At 42.4% G+C, this 25202-nt stretch overlaps 1 protein-coding gene and 1 long non-coding RNA gene across 4 annotated transcripts in view; one reads left to right on the forward strand and one right to left on the reverse strand.

Annotated features, from left to right (window-relative positions):
* LOC108526626 (uncharacterized) overlaps nt 1-16970 on the reverse strand; it is a 29814-nt gene extending 12844 nt beyond the window's left edge. For both annotated transcript variants that reach the window (XR_001884572.1, XR_001884571.1), the window contains exons 1-2: nt 16818-16970; nt 11615-11798 (exon numbers count right to left, since the gene is read on the reverse strand). This is a non-coding gene — a long non-coding RNA (uncharacterized LOC108526626). The remainder of the gene's footprint in view (nt 1-11614; nt 11799-16817) is intronic.
* CUNH10orf67 (chromosome unknown C10orf67 homolog) overlaps nt 2713-25202 on the forward strand; it is a 139460-nt gene continuing 116970 nt past the window's right edge. The window contains exons 1-2 of one of the 2 annotated variants that reach the window (XM_017867437.1): nt 2713-2918; nt 14604-14724. In XM_017867437.1, the coding sequence (XP_017722926.1) occupies nt 2713-2918; nt 14604-14724 (327 nt within the window). Of the gene's footprint in view, nt 2919-14603; nt 14725-17798; nt 18055-25202 lie in introns of those variants that run through there. The other variant, XM_017867438.1, reaches the window with a different exon arrangement.

Below are 25202 nucleotides of genomic sequence, written 5' to 3' on the forward strand. Positions count from 1 at the left end.
TTGTCCTGGCTAAGAGCCTTACTATGTCCTTCCCAAGACTTTATTTAAGAACTTTGGTTATGGATGAAGCATGACATAAAACAAGTTTACATAACAGATCCTCCACTACATAATCATATATTATAGCTGATGATAAAAGAAAAATAAGCACTTCACACGTGATGACTCTCTAGAAAGAATTTAAATTACAAACCTAAACTGAAATCTCTTGGCTCTTATTAGACCATAGAACTGATACTATCCAACTGGAATATATAAATTACTATGTTTAGAGTCAGCACTTGACTCTTAATCAAATCCTCATGCTACTTAATCTGAGATGTTATCACTTTTAATAACTGGTAGGTGATATTTTTATATAAATATATATTCTATTTATACATGTGGTATGTCAGAGAAGCACTTTAAATTTTAAAATTGTACCTGAAGTCCTATTAACTGAAAAGTAGAAACAATTTTAGCTTATGAAATGTTCAATTGTTTAAACACTGAATTCTTTTTTTTCTTTTTTTGAGACAGAGTCTCACTCTGCCACCCAGGCTGGAGTGCAGTGGTGCAATCTCAGCTCACTGCAACCTCTGCCTCCCGGGATCAGGTGATTCTCATCCCTCAGCCTCCCAAGTAGCTGGGATTACAGGCGTGCATTACCATGCGCAGGTAATTTTTGTTTTTTTAGTAGAGACAGGGTTTCACCACGTTAGCCAGGCTGGTCTTAAACTCCTGACCTCAAGTGATCTGCATGCCTCAGCCTCCCAAAGTGTTGGGACTACAGGCGTGAACCACCGAACCCAGCCAAAACATTGAAATCTTTAAGCAGTGTTTTCCCTAGTAGTGGTTTACGAAGAACGAATAGAGTCCTTCAAAATCTAGTTCGTATTTCTCTTGCTGTTGCCTCATGCATGTGCTGCGTGTTTTTCTGCTTTATAAATTACTCCAACTCTTCTTTGAGAAACATTCATTATCCAGTTTTTACTTGTGAGAAAACAGAGGCTCTGAAATGTTGACTTACTTGCCCAAAATTCTAAATTAAGTTTCAAAGCCTATATATATTCAACATTTACTGCAGAGTTCATGAGCTTCCCACTAAAGCCATCAATGAATTTAGCATGTGATAAAAGAGGCCTGGGTTTAATATGACAAATGTTTTGACCACGCCAGCGCCAGTTACTATAGGTGAGAATGTGATCTGAAATAAACAATTGTATAAGCCGGAACACCTGTGAGATAAAATACAGGTAACTGACAAGAAAAGAAGTATTATGTAGTTAACGGTTTCAAAAACAATCATCATCATAGCTTGGTCTCTTACACAGTGAAATCTGAAACTCCTTGATATGCTATAGCAAGGTTTCAAACAAAGATGTTTTGTTTAATGCACGTTTTTGTGGGATGGTGTAACTATGCAGGCTGTATCAGTCAACAAACGCTGTACAGAGCTGACCAATGACTCATGAAATCTTCTGTGCGATCTCTCTCCTCAGTTTCAAACTATTCATTTATAATTGCACTAGCAAAATAGCCAACGGCTTGTCACATTCTTTGCACTGTCTTGGCCCAGCTCTAAAGAGATAGGTTTTTAAATTTTAACTTAAAATTTTAATATGTATTTTAAAACATGTATATGCATTGTGGTAAAATGTCACTTAGGAAAAGAAAATTATTGTAAATATATAAATTTCTTTTAAAATATCTTTTGATTATATAATAAAAAATCGCCAAGTAAAGTCTTAAGTTAGAGTTTGAAATTAAAAACCTCCACAGAGTAAAAGTAACTCTTTTTCTCTTCTCTCTTCATCTCCCTCCCAAAAAATAAGCCTTCACAGAAGATGATTTTGGCATTGGTTATGATGTTTTATTGGCATTTGGGGCTTTTAATCTTTGTCTTTAAACATAAGAGTAGTGATAATGCTACAGCGCTTTTATTTTCCTATTTTGAGCTTCTAAATCTAACTAAGTTCTTTTTCACTTATTGTTACAAGACAGAGAAGAGGCCGGGCGCGCTGGTTCACGCCTGTTACCTAGCACTTTGGGAAGCCAAGGGAGGCAGACTGCCTGAGCTCAGGAGTTAGACCAGCCTGGGTAACACGGTGAAACCCCGTCTCTACTAAAAATAAAAAAAAATTAGCCGGGCTTGGTGCTGTGTGCCTGTAGTCCCAGCTACTCGGGAGGCTGAAGCAGGAGAATTGCTTGAACCGGGGAGGCAGAGGTTGCAGTGAGCCGAGATCGCGCCACTGTACTCCAGCCTGGGCGACAGAGCGAGACTCCGGCTCCAAAATAATAATAAGAAGAAGAAGAGAGAGAAGAAAAAAATTATTTTTCTGTAGATAATATATTGAAATGCAGATGTAGTATAGACAGTTCTAAACCAGACAATGACATTTTAAAAAGAAATTTAGACAATGTTTACAGAAAAACAATGGCAATGACATACTGATATTAGAATAGGTGTCTCCTATTAGTTGGCAATGAGTTATACATAACTTAAAACTAAGAATGACAACAGTTTCACTATAAACTCGTATTATTGTAGAAACTTGGTAAAATTGAATTCCACACTAGATGGTATAGTTTAAGACTTAACGCCTTATGTTCTGACCTGACCTTATTAAATAGAAATCTGTTCAATCTCTGCAAGGAAATATTTTGTCCAGGAAAGCCTACGTTTGTGGTAGGTGGAGGCAGTTTATTAGGCAGCCTGCTCGCCTCTTAACGATGGCCTTGGTCTGGGATCGCAGGGCTCATTATATCATGAGCATAGTTATTACATGGGTTCACTGTTTTTCCTCCTCCCTGAGGGGGACCTTTGGCACACGCTGGGAGGCCATGAAAGCCAAGGCCACCGAGCTGCGGCTCTGGCGCGCGCGTAGGAAGCGAGAAGCTCGGGAACCCAAGCCCCCGCAAATGCGCGGGTCCACGAGGTAGGCCAAGCTCCGCGCCTGGGTAGAGGAGGAAGCGAGTAGGGTCCGGGGGCGTGGCAGGAGGCTGAAGGTTTATTTACAGGGGTGCAGCTTTCTTTTGGGGTATCGCAGCGGCCGCCAGGCTGTGGGTGCCTTGTGGGGATGCCTTGAGGCAGGTGGGACAGTGGAAACGCAGCGGGTTGCTCGGGATCCCGCCCAGCCTTCTCCTACCCCTCTCCACTCCCTAATCCCCTCCTCCTGCGCGTGCTCCCTCCCTATCCTCCTTCCCATCTCTTCCCCTTCCCCACTCCTTCCCCTCTTCCTTCCCTCCACACCTCCTCTCCTTCCTTTCCCTCGCCCGTTCCCGTGCCCCTCCCTCTCCCCTCCGCATCCCCACCCTATCCTCTTCCCAACCTTCTCCCTATCCCCCTCCTCCCCATCTACTTTCCCCTTCCCCTCCCTCTTTCCTCCCTTTTCCGCCCCACCCCGTTCCCCGCCCCCCTCCACCCGCGGCTCTCCTCGGCCCCAGCCCACGGATTCCCGCGCTTCGCGGGTTCCCTGGGAGTCGCCATAGCAACGGACGCTGGGTCCCTGACTCCAACTCAGCCGAGCAAGCGGCTGCGCGGGAGGCGCACGTCCCGGGATGCGATGGCGAACTGGGGCGACACGCCTGAGACAGAGGAGTGCCGGAAGATCATGGAGGGCCTGGAGGCCTCTATTGAACAATTCCAGTTCAACCCCAGGTGACCCGCGGGAGAAGCAGTCCCCGGCAGCCCGCCCCGGAGCCCTCGCACCCCGGTCCTCGCTCAACGCCTTTCCAGGCCCCTTGCTCCAGTCGCTGGACTTCAATTTTTTGTTTGTTTTTCGAGGGGATCACTGTCCGAAAAGAGCTGCAGTTTTCACTTCTTCAAGTGTATAGCTGGACACTAAGAGCACGGACTCTGGAGCCAGACTGACCGGGTTCCAGAATCTTGGCTACCCTCTCACAGGGGCCGTGAGTTAGGCGACTGATTTCTCTGTGATTCAGGTTTCTCAGCGGGAAATAATCGTTCATGAACGATGAAGAGTAGTGCCTGCTTCATAGATCATAGTGAATATTTAATGAGCTAATCTAGGACACAGTACCGGTCTTAGTCCCCTCGGGCTGCTGTAACAAAACAGCATAGGTTGGGTGGCTTATAAGCAACAGGAATTTGTTTCTCCCAGTTCTGGAGGCTGGGAAGCCCACTGGCAGATTCTGCGTCTGATGAGGGTCCCTTCTGCACAGACAGTACCTCCTGGCTGTGTCTTCACATGGTGCAAGGGGCAAGGGGCAAGGGAGTTTCCCCCACATCCCCCGCTCCCACTTTGCCTTTAGAAGGGCACTAATCCCATTTATAGGGCTCCACTTTCATGACCTAGTCACCTCCAAAGTCCACACCTGCTAATATGATCATCTTGGGGCTTAGGATTTCAACATGAATTTTTAGGAGACACAAACATTCAGACCATAGCAGAATCATAGAAGTGTTTGCCGATGTCATTATTTGCTATTCCTTGATCCTTGTTTATAACCCCTCCCTTTCATAATCCTTTGCCCCCTGTGTTCTAGCTTTGTTGTTTATTTGGATAATGTAGAGTTGATGTTTCTGGGAAAATGCAAATTTCTTTCTAAAAACCTTTTCAAATCAATAGGTAGCCAGAACTAGCTTAGCTGCTATGGGAGAACTTACCATTGTATTAGGCAGGGGCCTCATGGTGCCAGGTGGGCTGGTTTAGGGGCAAGCCCCTCACACAGAAGCAGCTCCAGGGTGAGAAGAAAGGACCACAGGTGTCCTAGCCCAGCAGTGGGACTGACCCAGTGAGGCAGTGCTGCTGGGCTCGGCTTCTCCAGCTTCACTGTATTCAATGGGTATGTTTGTTAAAATGGGTCAGGGTGTACGGGACCTGGTCTAGTGATGGTTGTGAATAGCATTTATTAGAGGTAGCATATGGTAAACACCAGAGGCACATGGCGTCTACCCTGTTCTAGTGTTTGCTGATAGGAATGGTGTCCTGCCCTGGACTCCTTGGCATTCCATGGTTGGGTAGCTCCCCCCAAAAAATGTACCTGCTGGGCTCAAGGGCAGACCAATGGTGCCAGGGTGCTCACTGACTGAACAAAATAACCACTGATGCCCATATTCATTCCTCTTCACCCAAAGTACTAGGGCAACTGAGCCAGTGCCTGGGTGTGAATGAGCGAGGCTCAGGTGCTGAATGTGGTCTACAAAGCAGACGAAAGCCCAGCCTTTGTGGAGTTTGCATCTTAGTCAGGAACTGATGATAAACTACATAAACAAGTAAACTATATAATAAGTTAGATAGTGGTTAGTGATAAGGAAGAAACCTAACATGGGGAGGGAGAAGAGAAAAGTGAGTGAGTGAGTGAGTGTGTATGTGTGGCAAGTGGGGAGGGAGTTGTGATTTAATTTTTTTTTTTTTAGAGTCAGGGTCTCACTCTGTCATCCAGGCTGGAGTGTAGTGGCACGATCATGGCTCAGTGCAGCCTTGAACTCCTGGAGTCCAGCGATCCCTCCACCTCAGCCTCCTGAGTAGCTGAGACAACAGGCACACCCCAGCATGCCTGGCTAATTTTTTTTAATACAGGGTCTTGCTGTGTTGCCCAGGCTGGTCTCAAACTCCTGGGCTCAAGCAGTCCTCCAGCCTCGACCTCCTAAAGTGCTGGGATTACAGGCATGAGCCACCATGCCCGGCCTGGATTGCAGATTTTAGAAATGGTGATCGGGGAAGGCTTCACTGAGAAAATGACATTGAGGTGAAGACTTGCAGGCTTGAGGGGGGAGCCCTAAGAATCTATCAGGGTACCAAGTGTTCCAGGCAGAGAGAACACTGAGTAGAAAGACGGTGCCTGGATGTCCTAGAAGCAGCAAGGAGGCCAGTGTGGCTGGAGCAGAGAGGGAGAATAGTAGAGGTGAAGTCAGAGGGAAGGGGTTCAGTGCCTGTGGTGAGGGACTTTAGACTACCGTAAGGACTTCAGCTTTTACTTTGAGATGGGAAGCTATGAGGGGATTGGGAAAGAGGAGTGACATGATTTGATTTATCCTTCAATGGGATTACTCTGACTGCTGTTTTGATAATAGACTATAGTGAGGACGAGGGCAGAAACAAGGAAACAGGAGACTATTACAATATTCCTTGCGGAAGATGACTGTGGGGTAGCAGTGGTTGGAGGTCCAGAGAAACCTTGATGAACAGGTAGAATGGAATTGCCAGTAACCCAGAAGGGGAAGATAATGAGATGAACAGGTCTGAAGGGAATATCATAAGCTTACTTCTGGTGATGATATGTCAGCAGTGACTATTAGACATCCGTTTAGGCTGTTAAGTAGGTAGTTGATTAGATGAGTCTGAAGTTAAGAAGAGAGGTTCAGCTCAGCTATATCAGTTTGGAAATAATTAGCACAAAGATGGTGTCTTAAGCTGAGCCTTGGTGACATCAGCCAGGAAGTGAATGTTAGTTAGAGAAGTTTATGAGCCATGGGGCACATCAAAGTTCTGTGTTCTTTGAAGAGGAACAAAAGAAAGCAATATTCTTATTTAGCACTGAGAAATATGCCACAGTGAAAGTTTAGCACACCTAATGCTATCTTCATTGACTGATTTATTAATAAACATTTGCAGGATGGATAATTCTAGGATTCAGTGAGAAGAGTCATTGCATTTTATTAATACATATCCGTAGGTCTGTTTTCCAAAATAAATTAGGATGTTAATTTTGTATCTAATTTATTTAAAAAAACATAATTATCTTCCTCAAATTCTGTTTTATGCATAATCACCAACTTATTATTCAGAAATAGAATTGCTGAGACTATAAATAAAGACTGTGTAGGAACCACTTAGCTAATTTGTTGTGATGTGGGTTTCCATTCTAGGCAGCAGGGTTGTTAGCTAAAATTAGAGACATTTGGAATTTGAAGGGACACTGAAGAAAAAATCTTCCTCTTTCACTTAGATTCTGAATGAGCTGGATCTTTTTTAGTCAGTCACATAGTTAGGACTGGTGAAACTGGAGAGTCATGGGCTTATCCTCATCAGGCATTTAGAAGAAGAATCTGCCACTTCCAGCTCCCCCTCTGTCACCCAGGCTGGAGTGCAGTATTACGGTCACAATTCACTGCAGCCTCTGACCCCTGAGCTCAAGGGATCCTCTCACTTCAGCCTCCTGACTAGGTGGAGCCACAGGTGTGTTCCATCATGCCCAACTAATTTTTTTTGTGTGTGTGTATTTTTGTAGAGACGGGGCTTCACCACGTTGCCCAGGCTGGTCTCAAATTCCTAAGCTCAAGCAGTCTGCCCTCCTTAGCCTCCCAAAGTGCTGGCATGAGCCACAGCACCCAGCCTGGACCTGATTTTAAAATATCATATTGTATTATTGTAATATTATGGCACCAGAAAGAATAACAGAAAACAGAATTTCAAATTTCTAAATCATATCCTGAAAAAAATATATTGATAAAAACTATTCACACTCCATAAACCACCCATGATAGGTCTTTTGCTTAAAATGGAAAGGAACAGAAGAACATACGTGTTCGTGCTTAATGAAAAATGTGGCTGAATAGTAAAAAGGAGCCACTTACCACTAGGTAAGGTAAAGGATTGCATTTCTAGCTTGGAAAAGTGAATCACTGAGGTCTGTTAAATGTGCAGCAGTGTAGACTATACAGAAACAGAGTTAGTTCCCATGGCTGTTTATATTTACTATATTGATGTAGCACTCAGGGTCCAGATAGGAGGCAGAAACCTCACCGCTAAACTTGAACAGCGACTATTTCCTGTTCTTTTTTAAACAGTAAGAAGGATTTTTAACCAGTAAAAGGCAGTAAGGCGGTAAAAGAAGACTCTAGGCAATACAGTGATAGTAAATGCAAAAAGCAGCTATGACCTCCAGGTCTGAGGAAGAGGAAACAGGGCAGGAACTAAGGAGTTAGAAGTCCCGCCCTCAAAGGCTGAGATTAGGATGATACCTCTTTGGAGAAGACTTGGTGGCAGAGAAACTTGCCAGAGGGCGTGACCACTGCTGGTCTGCAGGGATGGCTTGCCCAGTGGCTGCAAAACTTGCTGAAAGGTACACACAGGTCAAAGTTCCTTACCTAGTTGCGAGATCCAAATCTTCATTCCTGGAAGTCCTGACTTCCTAAAAGTTCTGCTTTTTTTTTTTTCTGCCTTTTTTCCATTAATCTTTACTACTGGGCACGGAAACACTAAGAGGCACCCCAAAGAATCCTCTGGGTTCCGGACAGAATTCTCCTTGACTCCATTGTTCACCAGCAACCTAATTGCCCCGTGGTATTCAGAATCAGTCACTTCAGTCAGTAGAGTGATCCCCTTTTCTGCCTTCGTTTCAGCAGCATAAGGATCACAAAGTGACCGGTCATCAGTGTCATCTAATTCAATAGAATTTCTGTTATGTTTTCTGGTGGAAACATTCTTCCCTTGTGAACTAAGCCTTCCAAACCAGCAGATCCTAAAGTTGTAGAGACAGGAAACCATAATTTTGGGTGTGAGTTATTAGGCATAAGAGTGAGAGGTGCCTCTTCATTCTTGGACCTATGACTGTAGAAGAGATAGCACCATATACTTTCAAAGCATATACTGCGTCCTGTGAGACAGAACTACATTCTTTCATGGATTTGCTTCTCCCAAATGTTGCTGGCAGTACGGGTGTGTGCCACCATGCCCAGTTGATTTTGCTTTTGTTTTTTTGTAGAGACAGGGTCTATGTTGCCCAGGCTGGTCATGAACTCCTGGGCTCAAGCGATCTTCCCGCCTCAGCCTCCCGAAGTGCTGGGATTGCAGGCATGAACCACTGTGCCTGGCCTTAAATGAACCTTCAGCAAGCTACTTGACCTTAAGCCAGCCACTTCTGGGTAATGGGTTATATGATAAGATCACTGATTTCCATGGGCATGAATCCATTACTGCCTGTCTTTTGGTGTGAAATGAGTTCCTTGATGGGAAGTGGTCCTGTGAGAACACCATGATGATGGATAAGGTGTTCTGTAAGTTCATGCCTTGTGGTTCTGGCCAGTGCGGTATAGTCAAGGAATGCAAATCCATATCCAAAATAAATGTGTTCCGGTGAGGATGATGGAAGAGGTTCAGTGCTAGCAACCTGTTGCTAGGTGGCTGGCTATTCCCTCTGGTTCATGCTGCCATATTGGGAGCTCAGTATTGATCTCTGCTGTTGACTAGTGAGGCACTCAGCACCTGTGGTAGCCAGGCCAGCCTTGGTAAGGGGAAAACCACGTTGTTGAACTCCATCCCTGACACCATGGCCATTTTGTTCAAGGGCTATCAAGCAAGCAGGGGTGACTGCAAAAGGAAACTGACCGATATCCACAGAGTGTGTCATTTTGCCTAATTATTTAACTACTGTCTCTGCAGTGGATTCCCTTGGGTGAGCATTCAGATGCTGCACAAACACCTGTACAGTCTGTGCCCATTTTCAAAGGCTCATCCACAGAACTCTTCCCAGACATTCTTGACATCCATCTCCCAATCTGTTCCTTCCAAGTTCCTGACCATCCTGCTAACTCTTTAGCAGCTGCCCATAAATTAATATCGATATGTAATTCTGGCCATCCCTCATCCAGAAAAAACAGACAACCAAATATACTGCTTCAGTTTATTCAGTGAGAGGATTTTCCTTCATGATTGTCCTTCAGGGTCACTTCTGAGTGTGGCTCTGAGACTGCAGGTAACTACCGGCTGGTGAAGAACCCATCTGTGAATCAGGCTTGAGGTTTTTTTTCCCTCAGTCACCTGGTCATAAAGAACTTCTCGGGTTGGGTTGTCAGGGCTTCAACTTTAGTAGGCATGGTTCAATTTTTCCCCTCATTAACCTTGACCTTGTTGAGCTGGTGCCTACCAAGGTCCTCTATTTTAAATTTACTGTTCTTTTCTTTGTAATAAATTACTATTTTCTAGGTATTACAATTTTCTTTTTTCTAAAACTTATATTAACCAGACATGGTCACCAATGATGACTCCTCTATTTTTATTTATTTATTTATCTTTTGAGATGGAGTCTAGCTCTGTCACCCGGGCTGGAGTGCAGTGGCCGGATCTCAGCTTACTGCAAGCTCCGCCCCCCGGGTTTATGCCATTCTCCGGCCTCAGCCTCCCGAGTAGCTGGGAATACAGGCACCCGCCACCTCGCCCGGCTAGTTTTTTGTATTTTTTAGTAGAGACGGGGTTTCACCATGTTAGCCAGGATGGTCTCGATCTCCTGACCTCGTGATCCGCCCGTCTCGGCCTCCCAAAGTGCTGGGATTACAGGCTTGAGCCACCGCGCCCGGCCTATTTATTTATTTTTTGAGGCAGGATCTCACTCTGTCATCCAAGCTGAAGTGCAGTGACACAATCCAAGCTCACTGCAGCTATAACCTCCTAGGCTCAGGTGATCTTCCCACCTCAGCCTCCCAAGTAGCTGGGACTACAGGTGTGTGCCACCACACCTGGCTAATTTTTGTATTTTTTATAGAGACAAGGTCTCGCCATGTTTGCCAGGCTGGTCTCCAACTCCTAAGCTCAAGTAACCCACCCACCTCAGTCTCCCAAAGTGCTGGGGTTACAGGTGTGAGCCACTGCACCCCGCCTGATGACTCCTATCTTATGTCACCTTTATGATGACTGCCACATGGTAATTCTCTGCTTTTTTTCTATTTTTTTCTACATTTATTAGAGCTTCCCATTCTCATTTATTTGTTCATTCATATCAGTATGGATTGATGGATTCCTATTTTATACAATGGCTTATAATCTGATGCTTTCATTATTGATTTTGATGTTTAAATGTCTTAAATATGTCCAGTGGGTGTTTCTTCAGTCTAGTTTCTTCATCATTTTTACATTTTCCCATCATCTTTTGAGCATTTCTTCACTCTATGGCAAACAAAATGTTTCAGGCTCTTTTTATACTTTTGCTTTTATGTAATTTTATATACTTTTATTCCAGTCTTGGAATGAACCATTTTTTCAGAGACTTCATTTCTTTTAGCAGAGGATGGTTTTTAGAAATCAACATCTGGGGCCAGGCCTGGTGGCTCACACCTGTAATCCCAGCACTTTGGGAGGCCGAGGCAGGTGAATCACTGAGGCCAGGAGTTTGAGACCAGCCTGGCCAACATGGGGAGACCTTATCTCTACTAAAAATACAAAATTAGTCAGGTGTGCTGGTCCATGCCTGTAATCCCAGCTACTTCAGAGACTGAGGCGCGAGAATCACTTGAACCTAGGAGGCAGAGATTGCAAAATGAGCTGAGATCACGCCACTGCACTCCAGCCTGGGTGACAAAGCAAGACTCTATCTCAAAAAATATATTGAAAAGAAAAAGAAGAAAGAAAAGAAACCAACATCTGAGTGTTAGATGTGCTTATCACTACTGGGGTGCCATTCTTCTAGGCCCTCTCATTGGACAGAACTAGAAACAGATATGTATAAATATATGCACATACATATATGTTCACATATATATGTGCACACATATATGCACCTGCAACTATTTATATATCTATCTATATGTATAAAAGCATGCATTCATACCAATTCTTCCCATTCCATTCCATTGTCTAAGATAACTTTCTAGTCTACTCTTTCTCTCTGTTTGTAAATATCTTTCCTAGAACTGACAAACTTGACTTCTGTCATTTTGAGAACATTTACTTACTCATTCAATGTATCTAGTCTCCCACTATTGTGGTCCTCTTCTCTGTGTGTCACCTCTGTGCTGCTTCCCCTGTTCCTCCAACTGACCCACATTCTTAGCCACCAGGCTTGCTGTTCTTCTGTGCATGACTCCCAATTTTTTTTTATGGCCCCATGTCCTTGACCTCCATGTTGATTCCTTCACCCTGAGAAGGGAAGAGAATGGAAGGCAAAAGAAGGTAGAAAAGAAAGTGGTTACATACGGTTTTGATAGGTACAACTGTGGGGAGACTTAATCCTAGGCTGAGGGTATTGTTAAGGTACAGATGTATTTGGGGGAACATTTAACTAGCAGACATGTGACACATGAGTAAATTACATGGGGTGTATGTAATGAGAAATGATGCTCATCACTACCTCAGCATATATAGCATATTTTTATTTACTTGTTTACTATAATTAGTGTATGGAAAGTTAAAAATTCTGTGGGATTAATTGAAGATCTTTATTTTGGTATTTATTTTATTTATTTTGCTTCAAGGAGTTTTCACATTAAATGGCCTTTCTTAGTTGATATTGCTATGCTTTAATAGTTTTTTCCAAATATGATGAAAAAACTATGACAGTTCAAAACATCAGAGTGACAGTAGAAACCACCACCACTGCAGTACTAATAATGGGTAACATTTCTTGAGGGTTTACTGTTGTATCAAGGATCAAAGTACTTCTAAGTATGAACACACTTATTCTCACAGTAAGTCTATGAAATGGGGACTATTATTTTCCATAAGAGGAAACTAAGGCACAGAAAGGTTTAGTAATTTATCTAATGTCATGTATCTAGAGTACCAGTCAGGATGCTTTCAGCTACAGTTGACAGAAACTGCCAACAATTGGTGCATTTACTCTGTGACATTACAGGAAGACTGGAGGTATGGTAGGTTTCAGAGCTAATTGAGTCAATGGCCAAGCAAAGTCATCAGTCAAATTTATTTCCATTTTTTTTTTTTTTTTTTTTTTTTTTGGAGATAGAATCTTGCTCTGTCACCCAGGCTGGAGTGCAGTGGTGCGATCTCGGCTCACTGCAGCCTCTGCCCCCCAGGTTCAAGCGATTCTTGTCCCTTAGACTCCCAAGTAGCTGGGATTACAGGCACGTGCTACCACACCCGGCTAATTTTTTATTTTTAGTCGAGGCGGGGTTTTGCCATATTGTCCAGGCTGATCTCAAACTTCTGATCTCAAGTGCTTCTCCCACCTCGGCCTCCCGAAGTGCTGGGATTATAGGCATGAGCCATCGTGCCCAACCTATTTCCATCTTTTTGAAAGCTCATCATCTATGCCCTGGCTCGCTCCCCTTGTGGTCACCGAGTGACTGTGCCAGTTCTTGGCATTACTTCCACCCTTGGCAATATCCAGAGTCAAAGAAGAAAACTCTCCTCTGGTGCCCCCTTTGTAGGAGTAAAGCTTTCTTACTAGCCCCCAACAGACCCTTCCTAATGTCTCCCTCTTCAGACCTGGGTTCTACACCTATCCCTGGATATCCACTGCCAAGGAGGGTAGGATAACCGTGATGGGCATAGCCCAGCTTGGAGTTACACTTGGCACTGGGGATATGGTCAACTTCGTCTGAGTTCTGTGGGGGACAAATCTGAGGTTCAGCCACCATACAAGAAGAGGGGAGTTGCCATGGGATGCCCCGCATTGGGGTCTGCTCTCATCAGCAGAACAGGCGGGATAGAAGCACAGACATTCTGCCTTTGACACTTACACTGAGAAGTCTGATAATTCTACTTGTGCTTTTGTGGTTATCTTATTTTAGCTGACATTTTAGAAACAATTGTGGTAAGTTTGATCAAATTGACAGAGTGCATCCAGAAAATTGCCTTCTTAATGCTGTTTGAGATGCCAGTCCTTAGAAATCTGTAGAATTTACAAACACTTGCTCCTGGCCTATTCACATTTTTCAGGAATAATGTTTGAAAATCAAATATAGGAAGGTGTGATCATCTTAAATAAGCAATTCTCAAACTTGTTGGTTTTAAGACCTCTCTATAGTCTTAAAAAATTATTGGCACCCTCAAAGAGATGTAGTTTATGTTGGTCCTGTTTATTGATAGTTGCCAGATGAGAAAGTTAAAAGAAGAAAATTAAAACATATTTAAATTGATTCATTTAAAATAAGGATAAACCAGGTATGTGTTAGTATAAATAACAGGTTTTATTTATTTTATTTTATTTTTCTGAAACAGGTTCTCTTTCTGTTGTCCAGGCTGGAGTGTGGTGGTGCATTCATAGCTCACTGCAGCCTCAACCTCCTGGGCTCAAGCAATCCTCCTGCCTCAGCCTCTCGAGTAGCTGGAAATAGCATATTTTAAAGAAAAACTAACTGTATTGTTCTAAAACAAAAACTTTCATGAGAAGAGTATCACTGTTTTACATTTTTGCAAAGCTTTTCCATGCCTGGCTTAATGGAAGAGAGCTGCTTCTGTATAATCTGTAGCTTCTGGAAAACTCCATTGACCATTTGTGACATAATGATACTAAAAAAGACAAATAAAATCTTAATACTATTATAAAATTAACTTGATCTCATAGATTTTCTAAAAGAGTATCCCAGAACCCCAGGGATCCTCAGCCCATACTTTGAGAACCACTATCTTAAAGGATTTCTGCTGAATAGGCCCATGTATAACCTAGAATTATTTCCAGCAGTAGCACAGGCAGTAACAGTATGGAAGATATTAAAAGCAGGGATATAAATTGATCATATCTCAGAAAAGTGGAAATCAGTTGAGTATTCATAGAGTAATATGCCTCAGTCCAGGGAATTTGATAATCTCATTATCCTCATTAGCTCCAGATCACAAGAGCTAATTCAGAGGCTTCCTCACCTCACCAACCTCTTAGAATACTTAAAATATGATATGATTTACACAAAAAAATACACACTAACATCTATTTCTAAGAAAATATGTATGACATAAAGCACATTTCATTTCCTTTGTTTTCAGACTTAACATTTCAGATGATTTAAAGATTGGCTTTTTCAGCACAGACCATGCCACTCAAACCGATTCCAGTGAAATACTGTCAGTAAAAGAATTGAGTTCATCCACGCAAAAGTTAGCACAGGTAAATCTGAATTTGTTTTGAAACTTCTGAGAAAATTTTTGGCGTTAATTGCCTTCATGTTTCTTTCATAGACAAAAGTGAACTAAAATTTTTAAAATGTTAGCATCTTTGACAAACAGCTGAACGATAGTTGTGCTTCAACAAATTATTAATATAAGCTACTACTTACATTTATGTCATACTTACATATGTTAATTCGTTTAGTAAAGTATTTTGTTACTCTGGTTGGAAATTCTTTTGACATCTGTGAACATTTTCTATTTTTGATACTTTAAAAAATTATCAAATATTTTTGCATATATAATGGATAACTGTGTAACCCACCATCCAACTTTGCCAAATTTTGACATTTTGTTAAATTTTCTTTGAAGTTTTTTTTTTTGTTTGTTTGTTTGTTTTTGTTTTTTTTTTTTTTTTTGAGACAGTGTCTTACTCTGTCACCTAGGCTGGAGTACAGAGGTGTGATCATAGCTCACTGTAGCCTCCACCTCCAGGATTCAGGTGATCCTCCCACTTCAGCCTCACAAGTAGCTGGGACTACAAGTGCATGCCACCATGCCCAGCTAATTTTTTGTATGTTTTGTAGAGATGGGATTCTGCCATGTTTTTCAGGCTGGTATGGAACTACTGGGTTCAAGCAATCCACCCACCTCAGCCTCCCAAAATACTGAGATTACAGGCGTGAGCCATCGTGCCTGGACTGATCTTTTTTGATTGTAAAGGAACATAGTATTGCATGTACGTTGGAGATGAAGAGTTATTATTAAAAACCCTAATCAATAAAGCTGTCACATGAGGTAGCGTAACACTATAAATACTCTTGTCTACCTTGATTTTGTTTTTACACTTGTAAGTCATTCCATATTGACATAGAGCTTCCTCATTTATTTCACAAGTACATTACATCACAAAATGTGCATCATATATTTAGCTTTCCATATTGATGGACATTTTGGTCATTTCTAATATTTTACTGTGATGAATAGTCCTGCACATACTCATATGCCAGTAAATCTGTGATGTAAATTCTTAAAAGTGGAATTTCTGAGTCAGAGGATGTATGCATTAGTCATTTTGAAGGATATTGCCAAAGTGCCCTGCATAGAGATTGTACCAATTTACACTCCTGCTAGTAACTTTTGAGAACGTCTCTTTCCTACATATTTGCCAATTTATTGTCTTCTTTTATACTTTCAGAAATATTTTATTTTACTCTTTAGTAACTAAGTGTGTCCAAATGACCATGTTATGGTCAGTAGGATTCAGATGGAAATGGTCTGTGGCAGCTCTGGGGAACCTTCTTTGAGACTCAGTTCACATACGCCCTCTGTCACTTCTCCCTTCACTCCTCCTTCCCCTTCCGCTTCCCTTCCTTCCCTTTTCCCTTCCCTTTCCCTTTTCGCTTCCCTTTCCCTTCCCCTCCCTTTCTTCCCTCCTGGTTCCCCTCCCCCTTCCCCTTCCCCTCTCCATCCCGGTTCCCTTCCTTTCCCTTCCCGGTTTCCTTCCCGGTTCCCCTCCCCTCCCCATCCCAGTTCCCTTCCTTTACCTTCCCGGTTTCCGTCCCGGTTCCCATCCCGGTTCCCTTCCCTTTCGGTCCCGGTACCCTGCCCTTCCGGGTTCCCGTCCCGGTTCCCCTCTTTTCCCTTCCCGGTTCCCTTCTCCTCCCTTCCTGGTTCCCATCCCGCTTCCCTTCCCTTCCTTTCCTGGTTCCCTTCCCTTTCCGGTTCCCGTCCTGGTCCCCTTCCTGATTCCTGTCCTGGTTCCCTTCTCCTCCCTTCCCGGTTCCCGCCCGGTTCCCTCCCCTTCCCGTCCTGGCTCCCGTCCCAGTCTCTCCTCCCCTCCACTTCCTTCCTGGTTTCCCTCCCGTTCCCGGTGCCCGTACTGGTTCCAGTCGGTTTTCCTTCCCGGTCCCCTCCCCTGGCTTCCCGGTTTCCCTCTTCTTCCCTCCCTTCCCGGTTTCCTTCCCCTTCTCTCACATCCCGGTTTCCCTCCCCTTCCCATCCCGGTTCCCTTCACTTCCCGGTTCCGCCCCGATTCCCTTCCCTTCTCGGTTCCATCCCAGTTCCCTTCCTTTCCCTTCCCGGTTCCCGTACCAGTTTTCTTCTCTTCCTTTATTACCGTCCCAGTTCCCTTCCTTTCCCTTCCTGGTTCCCGTACCGGTTTCTTCTCTTCATTACCCTCCCAGTTCCCTTCTCTTCCCTTCCTGGTTCCTGTCTCTATTCCTGTCCTGGTTCCCTTCCCTTTCCGGTCCCGTCCCAGTCCCTTCCCTTCTTTTCCCAGTTCCCGTTCTGGTTCCCGTGGGTTCCCATCCCTTCCAGTTCTGTCCTTTTCCCTTCCCTTCCCCGATCCATTTCCGGTTCCCCTCCCAGTTTCCGTCCCAGTTCCCTTACCTTCCCGATCCCCTCCGTTCCTGGTTCTCGTCCAGGTTCCCGTCCGGGTTCTCTTTCAAGTCCCCTCCGCTACTCCCCTTACCCTTTGCAGCTTCTCTCCTTTTCCCTCCCTCTCCTCTCCCCTCCCTTCCTCTCCCTTCTTGGTTTCCCTCCCTTCCCAGTTTCCCTCCCCTTCCCTTTTTTCCAGTTTCCTTCCCCTTCCCTCCTTTCCCAGTTTCTCTTCCCTTCCCATTTCCCTTCCCTTCCCTTCCCAGTTCCCGTCCAGGTTCCTGTCCCGCTTCCCTTTCCTTCCCTGTTCCTGTCCCAGTTCCCGTCCAGATTCCCTTCCCTGTTCCAGTCCCGTCCCGTTTCTGTTTCTGGTTCCCGTCTAGTTCTTTCCCTTCCCGGTTCCTGTCCCGCTTCCCTTCTTTTCCTGGTTCCCTTTCCAGTTCCATCCTGGTTCTCTTCCCTTCCTGGTTCCCTTGCCTTCCTGATTCCCTTCCCTTCCTGGTTCCCATCCCGCTTCCCTTCCCTTCCCGGTTCCCTTTCCTTTCCAGTTGGTTCCCATCCCTTCCCTTCCTTATTCCCTTCCCAGTTCCCGTCCTGGTCCCCTCCCCTCCCTTCCCAGTTTTCCTCCCCTTCCCAGTTTCCCTGTCCTTCTCTTTCTTCCCAGTCTCCCTCACCTTCTTCTCCCAGTTTCCCTCCCCCTCCCTCCCTATTTTCCCTTCCTGGTTCCCTTTCCTTCCCAGTTCTCTTATTTTCCTGGTTCCCGTCCGGGTTCCTGTTCCGGTTTCCTTTCCTTCCCTTGCCAGTTCTTGCCCCGGTTCCCATCCTGGTTCCCTTCCCTTCCTAGTTCCTGTCCGAGTTCCCTTCCCTTTTCTTCCGGGTGTGTCTGGAGTTGGTTCCTGCTGGTGGGTTCCTGGTCTTCCTGACTTCAAGAATGAAGCCACAGACTTTTGTGGTGAGTGTTACAGCTCTTAAAGATGTCACGGACCCAAAGAGTGAGCAGTAGCAAGGTTTATTGTGAAGAGCAAAAGGACAAAGCTTCCATCGTGTGGAGGGTGGGGTGGGGGGGCATGGGCCACTGCCAGCTTTTATTCCCTTATTGTACCCTCCCATGTGTTCCATTTCTGTCCTATCAAAGTGCCCTTTTTTCAATCCTCCCTGTGATTGGCTACTTTTAGAATCCTGCTGATTTGTGTGTTTTACAGAGGGCTGTTTGGTGCGTTTTACAGAGTACTGATTGGTACGTTTTACAATCCTCTTGTAAGACAGGAAAGCTCCCTAACTCCCCACTGGATCCAGGAAGTCCAACTGGCCTCTCCTGTTACCAGTTCCCATCCTGGTTCCCTTCTCTGTTCCCTTCCCTTTCCTTCCGGTTCCTGTCTCAGTTTCCTTCACTTCCTGTCCTGCTGCCCCTTCCAGTCCCCTCCCCTCCTCTCCCCTCCCCTCCCTTCCCTGTTTCTGTCCCCTCCCTTCTTTTCCTGGTTTCCCTCCCCTCCCCTTTCTTCCTGGTTTCCTTCCCCTTCCCTCCCTTCCCGGTTTCCCTCCCCTTCCCTTCCCAGTTTCCCTCCCCTTCCCTTCCTGATTTTCCTTCCTTTTTTCCTGTTTTCCTTTTCTTACTTCTTCCGCTAGAGCATGGATCCTACTGTTTGGACCATGAGGTTGAAACAGTATACAGCAGAGTAATAAAACAGAAGAATCTTAGATCATTTCACCCATTGATTGCTTAGGTAGATTTCTAGGGAGAGAAATTAACTTATTTCTCATTTATGCTTATGTTACTTAGATTTTTTAATTTTTATTTATTTATTTATTTATTTTGAGACAGTGTCTCACTCTGTCACGTAGACTGGAGTGCAGTGGCAGGATCATAGGTGACAACAGCCTTGACTTCCTGGGCTCAAGTGATCCTCCCACCTCAGCCTACTGAGTAGCGGGGACTACAGGTGTGTGCCACCACAGCTCGCTAATATTTTTTCTACATTTTTGTAGAGACAGGGTCTCAATATGTTGCCCAGACTGGTCCTAAATCCCTGGCCTCAAGTGATCCTCCTGCCTTGGCCTCCCAAAGTGTTGGGAATACAGGCATGAGCCACCAAACCTGGCTGTTTGGATTTTTTGTTATAGCTGAACCAAAATTTGATACAAATGTTAGATTAAGGATGTCTTCTTCTATTTCTAATTAATAAAATACTTTTTAAAAAATCATGTATGACTGGGTTTGAATACTTTTCATGGACTTATTGAGATGATCATGCAGTCATATGGCTTTTCTCCTTTATCGGATGATGTGGTAAAATTTGGTTTTTGAATAGTAAACCATCCTTTACCTCCTGAAATAAACCCAACTGGATCATTGGATCATAATATTTCTTTTTGCATTTCTACATTATTTGCTATTATTTTATTGAGGATATATTTTCATCTGTTTGAAGTGACATTGCCCTATAATGTTTTCTTTTCTCTCTCTCTCTTTTTTTTTTTTTTTTTTTGGAGACAGGGTTTTGTTCTGTTGCCCAAGCTGGAGTGCAATGACAATCATAACTCATTGTGACCTTGAACTCCTGGGATCAAGCAATCTTCCCACCTCAGCCTGCTGAGTAGCTGGGATTACAGGAGTGCACCACCTTGCCCAACTAATTTTTAAATTTTTGGTACAGATAGGGTCTTGCTATGTTACCCAGGCTATACCCTTTTCTTATACTATTGTTGTTCAGTCTTGGTACCAAGGTCACAGTATCCTCATAAGATGAGAAGTGTTCCCTAGTCTATTCTCTGGAATACTTCACATAAGATTGGGAATATCTATTTCTTCAATGTTTGTTAGAATTTGCATGTAAAACTGTGCTTATTTTTATAGCTATTGCTATTTTGTTATGTATGTATTCCCATTTTCTTAAATATTCTGGGTCAGTTTTGATGTTATGTTTTCTGTAAAAGTATTTATTTTGTTAAATCTTCAAATTTTGGGTATAATGTTTATTGTCTTTTATTATTTTCAGTATTGTATCTGTAGTTGTATTCCTTTTTAAATGTTTAATATTGTCTGGTATTGTCTGCATATCTTCTCTCTTTTTTTGTTAGTGACTTTTGGCAGAATTGTCTATTTCATTAGGTTTTTTTTCAGACCCCCAATTTTAGTGTATATTAATCCTCTTTATTGTATCTTTATTTTCTAGTTCATAAATTTATTTTCTTATATTTATTATTCTTTCTTTCTGTTTACTCTTTCTTTTCTTTTCTTTTCTTTTTTTTTTTTTTTTTTTTTTTGTTTTGTTTGTTTGTTTGTTTGTTTGTTTTATAAGATAGGGTCCACTTTGTTGCCCAGGCTGGAGTGTAGTGGCAGAATCACGGCTCACTGCAGCCTTGACCTCCTGGGCTCAAGTGATCCTCCTGCCTCAACCACTTGAGTAGCTGGAACTACAGGCACATGCCACCACACCTGGCTAATTTTTTAAATTTTTTGTAGAAGTGGGGTATCACTATGTTGCTCAAGCTGGCCTCAAATTTCTAAGCTTAAGCGATCCTCCTGCCTCAGCCTTTCAAAGAGCTAGGATTACAGGTGTGAGCCACCATGCCTGGCTTGTTTTTCTTTTTTTTTAATTTCTTGAGTTGGAGCTGGGTATCAATTAGGATAGCATATAGCTCCGTGTTTAGAAAAAACAACTACATTGGCTGCATAAAATATCAAGAGGTGTAGAGTTAGAGAATCCAGAGTTAGTGCAGTAGCTCTCCGATCTGTGTGATGTAGATTCATTTTATCTTCTCATATTTCCGCGATTAGTGCCTGGCTTTTGTTGCCCTAGTTCTGATTCAGTAGCAAGATGGCTCTCCCCTTCCAGCCTCCATGGAAGGAGAGTATGGGAGAAGTATGGAGGTGTGGTAGTAGCTATCTTAGGAAAGCAAGAACTTTCCATAGAAAGCCTTGCCATATGTTTCTTTGGCCGTAAGTGTATCACATGACCCCTTGAATTACAAGGAGCTTTGGACAAGTATTTTAGCTGCGCACATTGCTGCCCTGGACAATGTCATGGTTCCATCAGTAAAGAAGAACCATGATACCAGATATTGGGCTGACAGCTACCAATGCCTATAGATCGTAGATTTTGAGGCAGTTAAAACTACAAATTTCCCACTAACTACATTTTTAGCTTCTACAAACTTTGAAAGACAGTATTTTATTAGTATTTAAATTTACTCGAATTTTCATTTGTTCTTTTCATTTGTTCATGTCATCTGTATAATAAAAAAGTTATTAAATTTGCAAAGATGCTTTTAGAATATTTTATATTGCTGATACTTAACTTCAGTGCTTTGTTGTTGGAGAACACAGTCCTTGTGAAACAAATTATTTGGTGTTTGCTGCAATTTGTGTTGAGGCTTTGTCTGAGGTCAGTCTTTGTCATTGTGCCACAAATACAATAATTTTTTTGTTTTGTTTTTTTTCCCCTGAGTTGGAGTCTTGCCGTGTCACCCAGGCTGGAGTGCAGTGGTGCAATCTTGGCTAACTGCAACCTCCACCTCCCAGGTTCAAGCAATTCTCCTGCCTCAGCCTCCCAAGTAGCTGGGATTACAGTTGCACGCCACCTTGCCTGGCTAATTTTTGTATTTTTAGTAGAGATGGGGTTTCACCATGTTGGCCAGGCTGGTCTCAAACTCCTGACCTAGTGATCTGCCCACCTTAGCCTCCCAGAGTGCTGGGATTACAGTTGTGAGCCAACATGCCTGGCCAGGAAATTTTTTTAAAAATCTGTATTAATTACTGGATTCATATATTTTTTCTATATGAAGACTTTTGCCATATTGTCCTTTTTGTTCAATGTTAATTTATCTGTATCAGCATTCTCTGGGCTAGTATTTACCTGGCAAATCTTTCTCTTTTCTACACTGACATTATTTCTGTGTTGTATCTTCTCTTATAAATTGTATATGGTTTTGAAAAATCCAATCTAATAATCTCTTTTAATAGCTAATTTATTCTATTAGTATTAATTTTGACTACTGATAAATTTGTATTTTTCTGCCAACTTCTTTTTAAATTTCTCTTTATCTTATTTTTTCAATACCTCTTTTTTCTCCTTCCCTACTCTCCAGTGATTGTATTAACTTTTCTTTAGTTTCTATTCTCTTCTCTACTAGTAATTAACTATTTTATCTTTATACTTTTAATGATTAATCTCAAATTTGAACATTCAACAGTTGACTAGAATTTGTAATTTCTACCATACAGTACAAGAAATGTAGAACCTTTATCTCTAATCGTGTCCGTCTTTTATATTATTATTATTATCAAGTATTTCAGTTGTTTTCTCCTAATATTTTTGCAGTTAACTCTTCATATTGTTTTATACAATTAATGCTTGTTTAGATTTACTCACATTTACCAATTTATTTGCTCCTCATTCTTTCCCATATCTCAGTACTTCTTTCTGCATTTAATTTTCATTATTCTAAAGATCTTTTGATCCTTTGTTCAGCAAGGATTATAGTGTACTTAGCATTAATATTGCACAACTTCATGTAAAACGCAGTAACCTTGTAACTGTTTACCACCCTCCCATCTTTTATGCTGAGTATCATATGTATTGCATCTATTATACATACATTATAAACTCATAACAGTGCTATAAATTTTAAGCTAATAAGAGGAAAGCTAGTATTTTATATGTACCTAGATGTTTATCTTCCTTTGCTCTTTATTCTTTCCTGAAGATCTGGCTTTCCAGCCTGAATTATTTCTCTTTAGCCCAAAAAACTTTATTTAGCTATTCTCTTATTGTAGGTATTTTGGCAATGAATTCTGTTTTCTTTATTTAAAATGTTTTTACATTGAATATAGAATTCCAGGTTGACAAGTTGTGTTTTGTTTTGTTTTCTCACTTTACAATTGCTCTGCAGGCTTTAATAATGTCTAAGAAAATAACCATTATTAGTCATTCCAAATGTTATTCCCCTGTATGTAGCTGTTTCTTTTCTGTCTGCTTTCAACATTTTCTTTTAATCTTTGGTTTTCAACAGCTTGATTATTATGTACCTAAGTGTGGTTTCGGTGTATTTATCCTGCTTGGGTAAATAAATTAAGCATCTATAATCTGCATGTTTCACCAAATTTGGGAGATTTGGAGCCACTAAATATATCTTCAAATATTTGTTGTACCCCACTTTTTCTATCCTTTCCTTCTGCAATTCCAATTCCTTGTATGTTAGACTTCTCGTTATTAACTCACAAGTCCCTAAACTCTGTCCATTTTGTAAAATTTTAAAAATCTTTCTGCTTTCTGTTTTTTATTTGATACATCTTCAAGTTCACAGTTTTTTTCTGCCATCTTTGTTCTTCTATTAAGTACTTTCAGTGAAGTTTTAATTTTGGATATTATATTTTTCAACTCAGGAATTTGTTTTCTTTATCAAAATTTTCTGTTTGTTGATATTTCCTTTTTTCATTTATTACAGCATATTTTTCTTTACTTCTTCATGTATAGTTATAATAACTGGTTTAACATCTTTGGCAATTCTGACATTTTGGTAATATTGGAATTGGTTTCAATCTTTTTTCTTGAGACTGAATCACATTTTCCTGTTTTTGTATGTAATCCAAGTAATTTAGATTATATTGTAGACAGTGTGGATGTTATCTTCTGGATTCTGATACGTTTCCCTAAAGAATGCTGAGGGTTTTTTGTTGCTGGTGGGTTTTTTTTTTTGTTTTGTTTGTTTATTTTTTTTTTTCCACATAATTAACCTGTTTGGATTAAAACAGAAAATTATGTCTTTTTTTTTTTTTCAGGCCAAATCTTGGTTTTGTTCTATTATCTCTAGCTGGGCTATTTGCAGCCTGCCCCATGTATGTATCTCTCAGGGATGAGCCAGAGGTTTGTTCAGAGATGGGTTTCATTTTTGTTTTTTGGTTTATGAGACAGGGTCTCCCTCTGTTGCCCAGGGTGGAGTGCAGTAACACAATCATAGCTCACAGCAGCCCCAAACTCCTAGGGTCAAGTGATCCTCTCATCTCAGGCTCCCAAGTAGCTGAGACTACAGGCTACGCACCACCATGCCTGACTAATTTTTAAATTTTTTGTAGAGATGAGGTCTTACTATATTGTTAGGTGGGTCTTAACTGTTGGCCTCAAGTGGCCCTTCCTCCTTGGCCTCCCAAAGTGCTGGGATTACAGACATAAGCCATCATGCCTGGCTTGTTCAAAGCTTTTACCGTGATTTTAGAGTTTGTCTTTCTGATTTTTTTTCATCTGGGACCCCACCCAAACGCTGTCAGTTGACCTCTCAAAGTCTTGATATTCTCACCTGTAAAGTAAAACCTCTGTACAGTATGAGGATATTAAAATGAAAGTCTTCCCAGGATACCAGTACACCAGGCATCAAGTTCCAAACTAACTGTGAGTTAGAAACCGTTTGCAGATTTTGCAAGGGGAATGTTTCACATTAGATGAATGTCTCTTAGCTTTTGAATCAGATCAAGGACAATAAAGAAGGTCAGGGACTGAAGAGAAAAAACTGCTGAAGCCAACTCTAGAAAGAACTATTGCCATGGTTCTTATGGGAGAAGGGCAGCAGAAGCAATCCTCCTCAACTCAAACTAGGAAGGCAGGCTTCAGTGGAGCTTGAATGTATTTGCTGTCCTTAGAAGACACAGAGGACTAGTGCTTGACTCATGCTTGAGGAAGCAAAAGGGGGCTGTGATGAGAAGATAGAATGGCTTGATTGGGATCAGTCTGCACTTCCAGAGTTATTGGGGTAAAGGATGTGTAATTGTTTCCCATAAACCATTTGTGGCCCTGAGAGAGAGGTGAAACCAGTGTGGGGTCATTTTGGGTCCTGTCCAGTAGAGTGATCTGGAAGAACAAAGGACCCCTAATAGCAGGGAGAAGAAAGAGGTGAACTCCAGATTCAAAGAACCTGAGGAAGGAGTAGCAAGTGACCACTCAGAGTAGAGAAGCATCTGCTTAGGTCAAGATGTATCTACAAAAGAGAGGGTCCCGGTAATCAGAATCTCTAGAGAAGCTACATCAGTGCCCAAGGGAAGAAGAGAAATTAGTTCTTCTGCCCTGTAGCACCATGGTGAAGCCCCCCCCCGCCCCCGCCTCCCCA

Source organism: Rhinopithecus bieti, unplaced genomic scaffold (genome assembly GCF_001698545.2).
Source record: "Rhinopithecus bieti isolate Rb0 unplaced genomic scaffold, ASM169854v2 scaffold_3041, whole genome shotgun sequence".
NCBI lineage: Eukaryota > Metazoa > Chordata > Mammalia > Primates > Cercopithecidae > Rhinopithecus > Rhinopithecus bieti.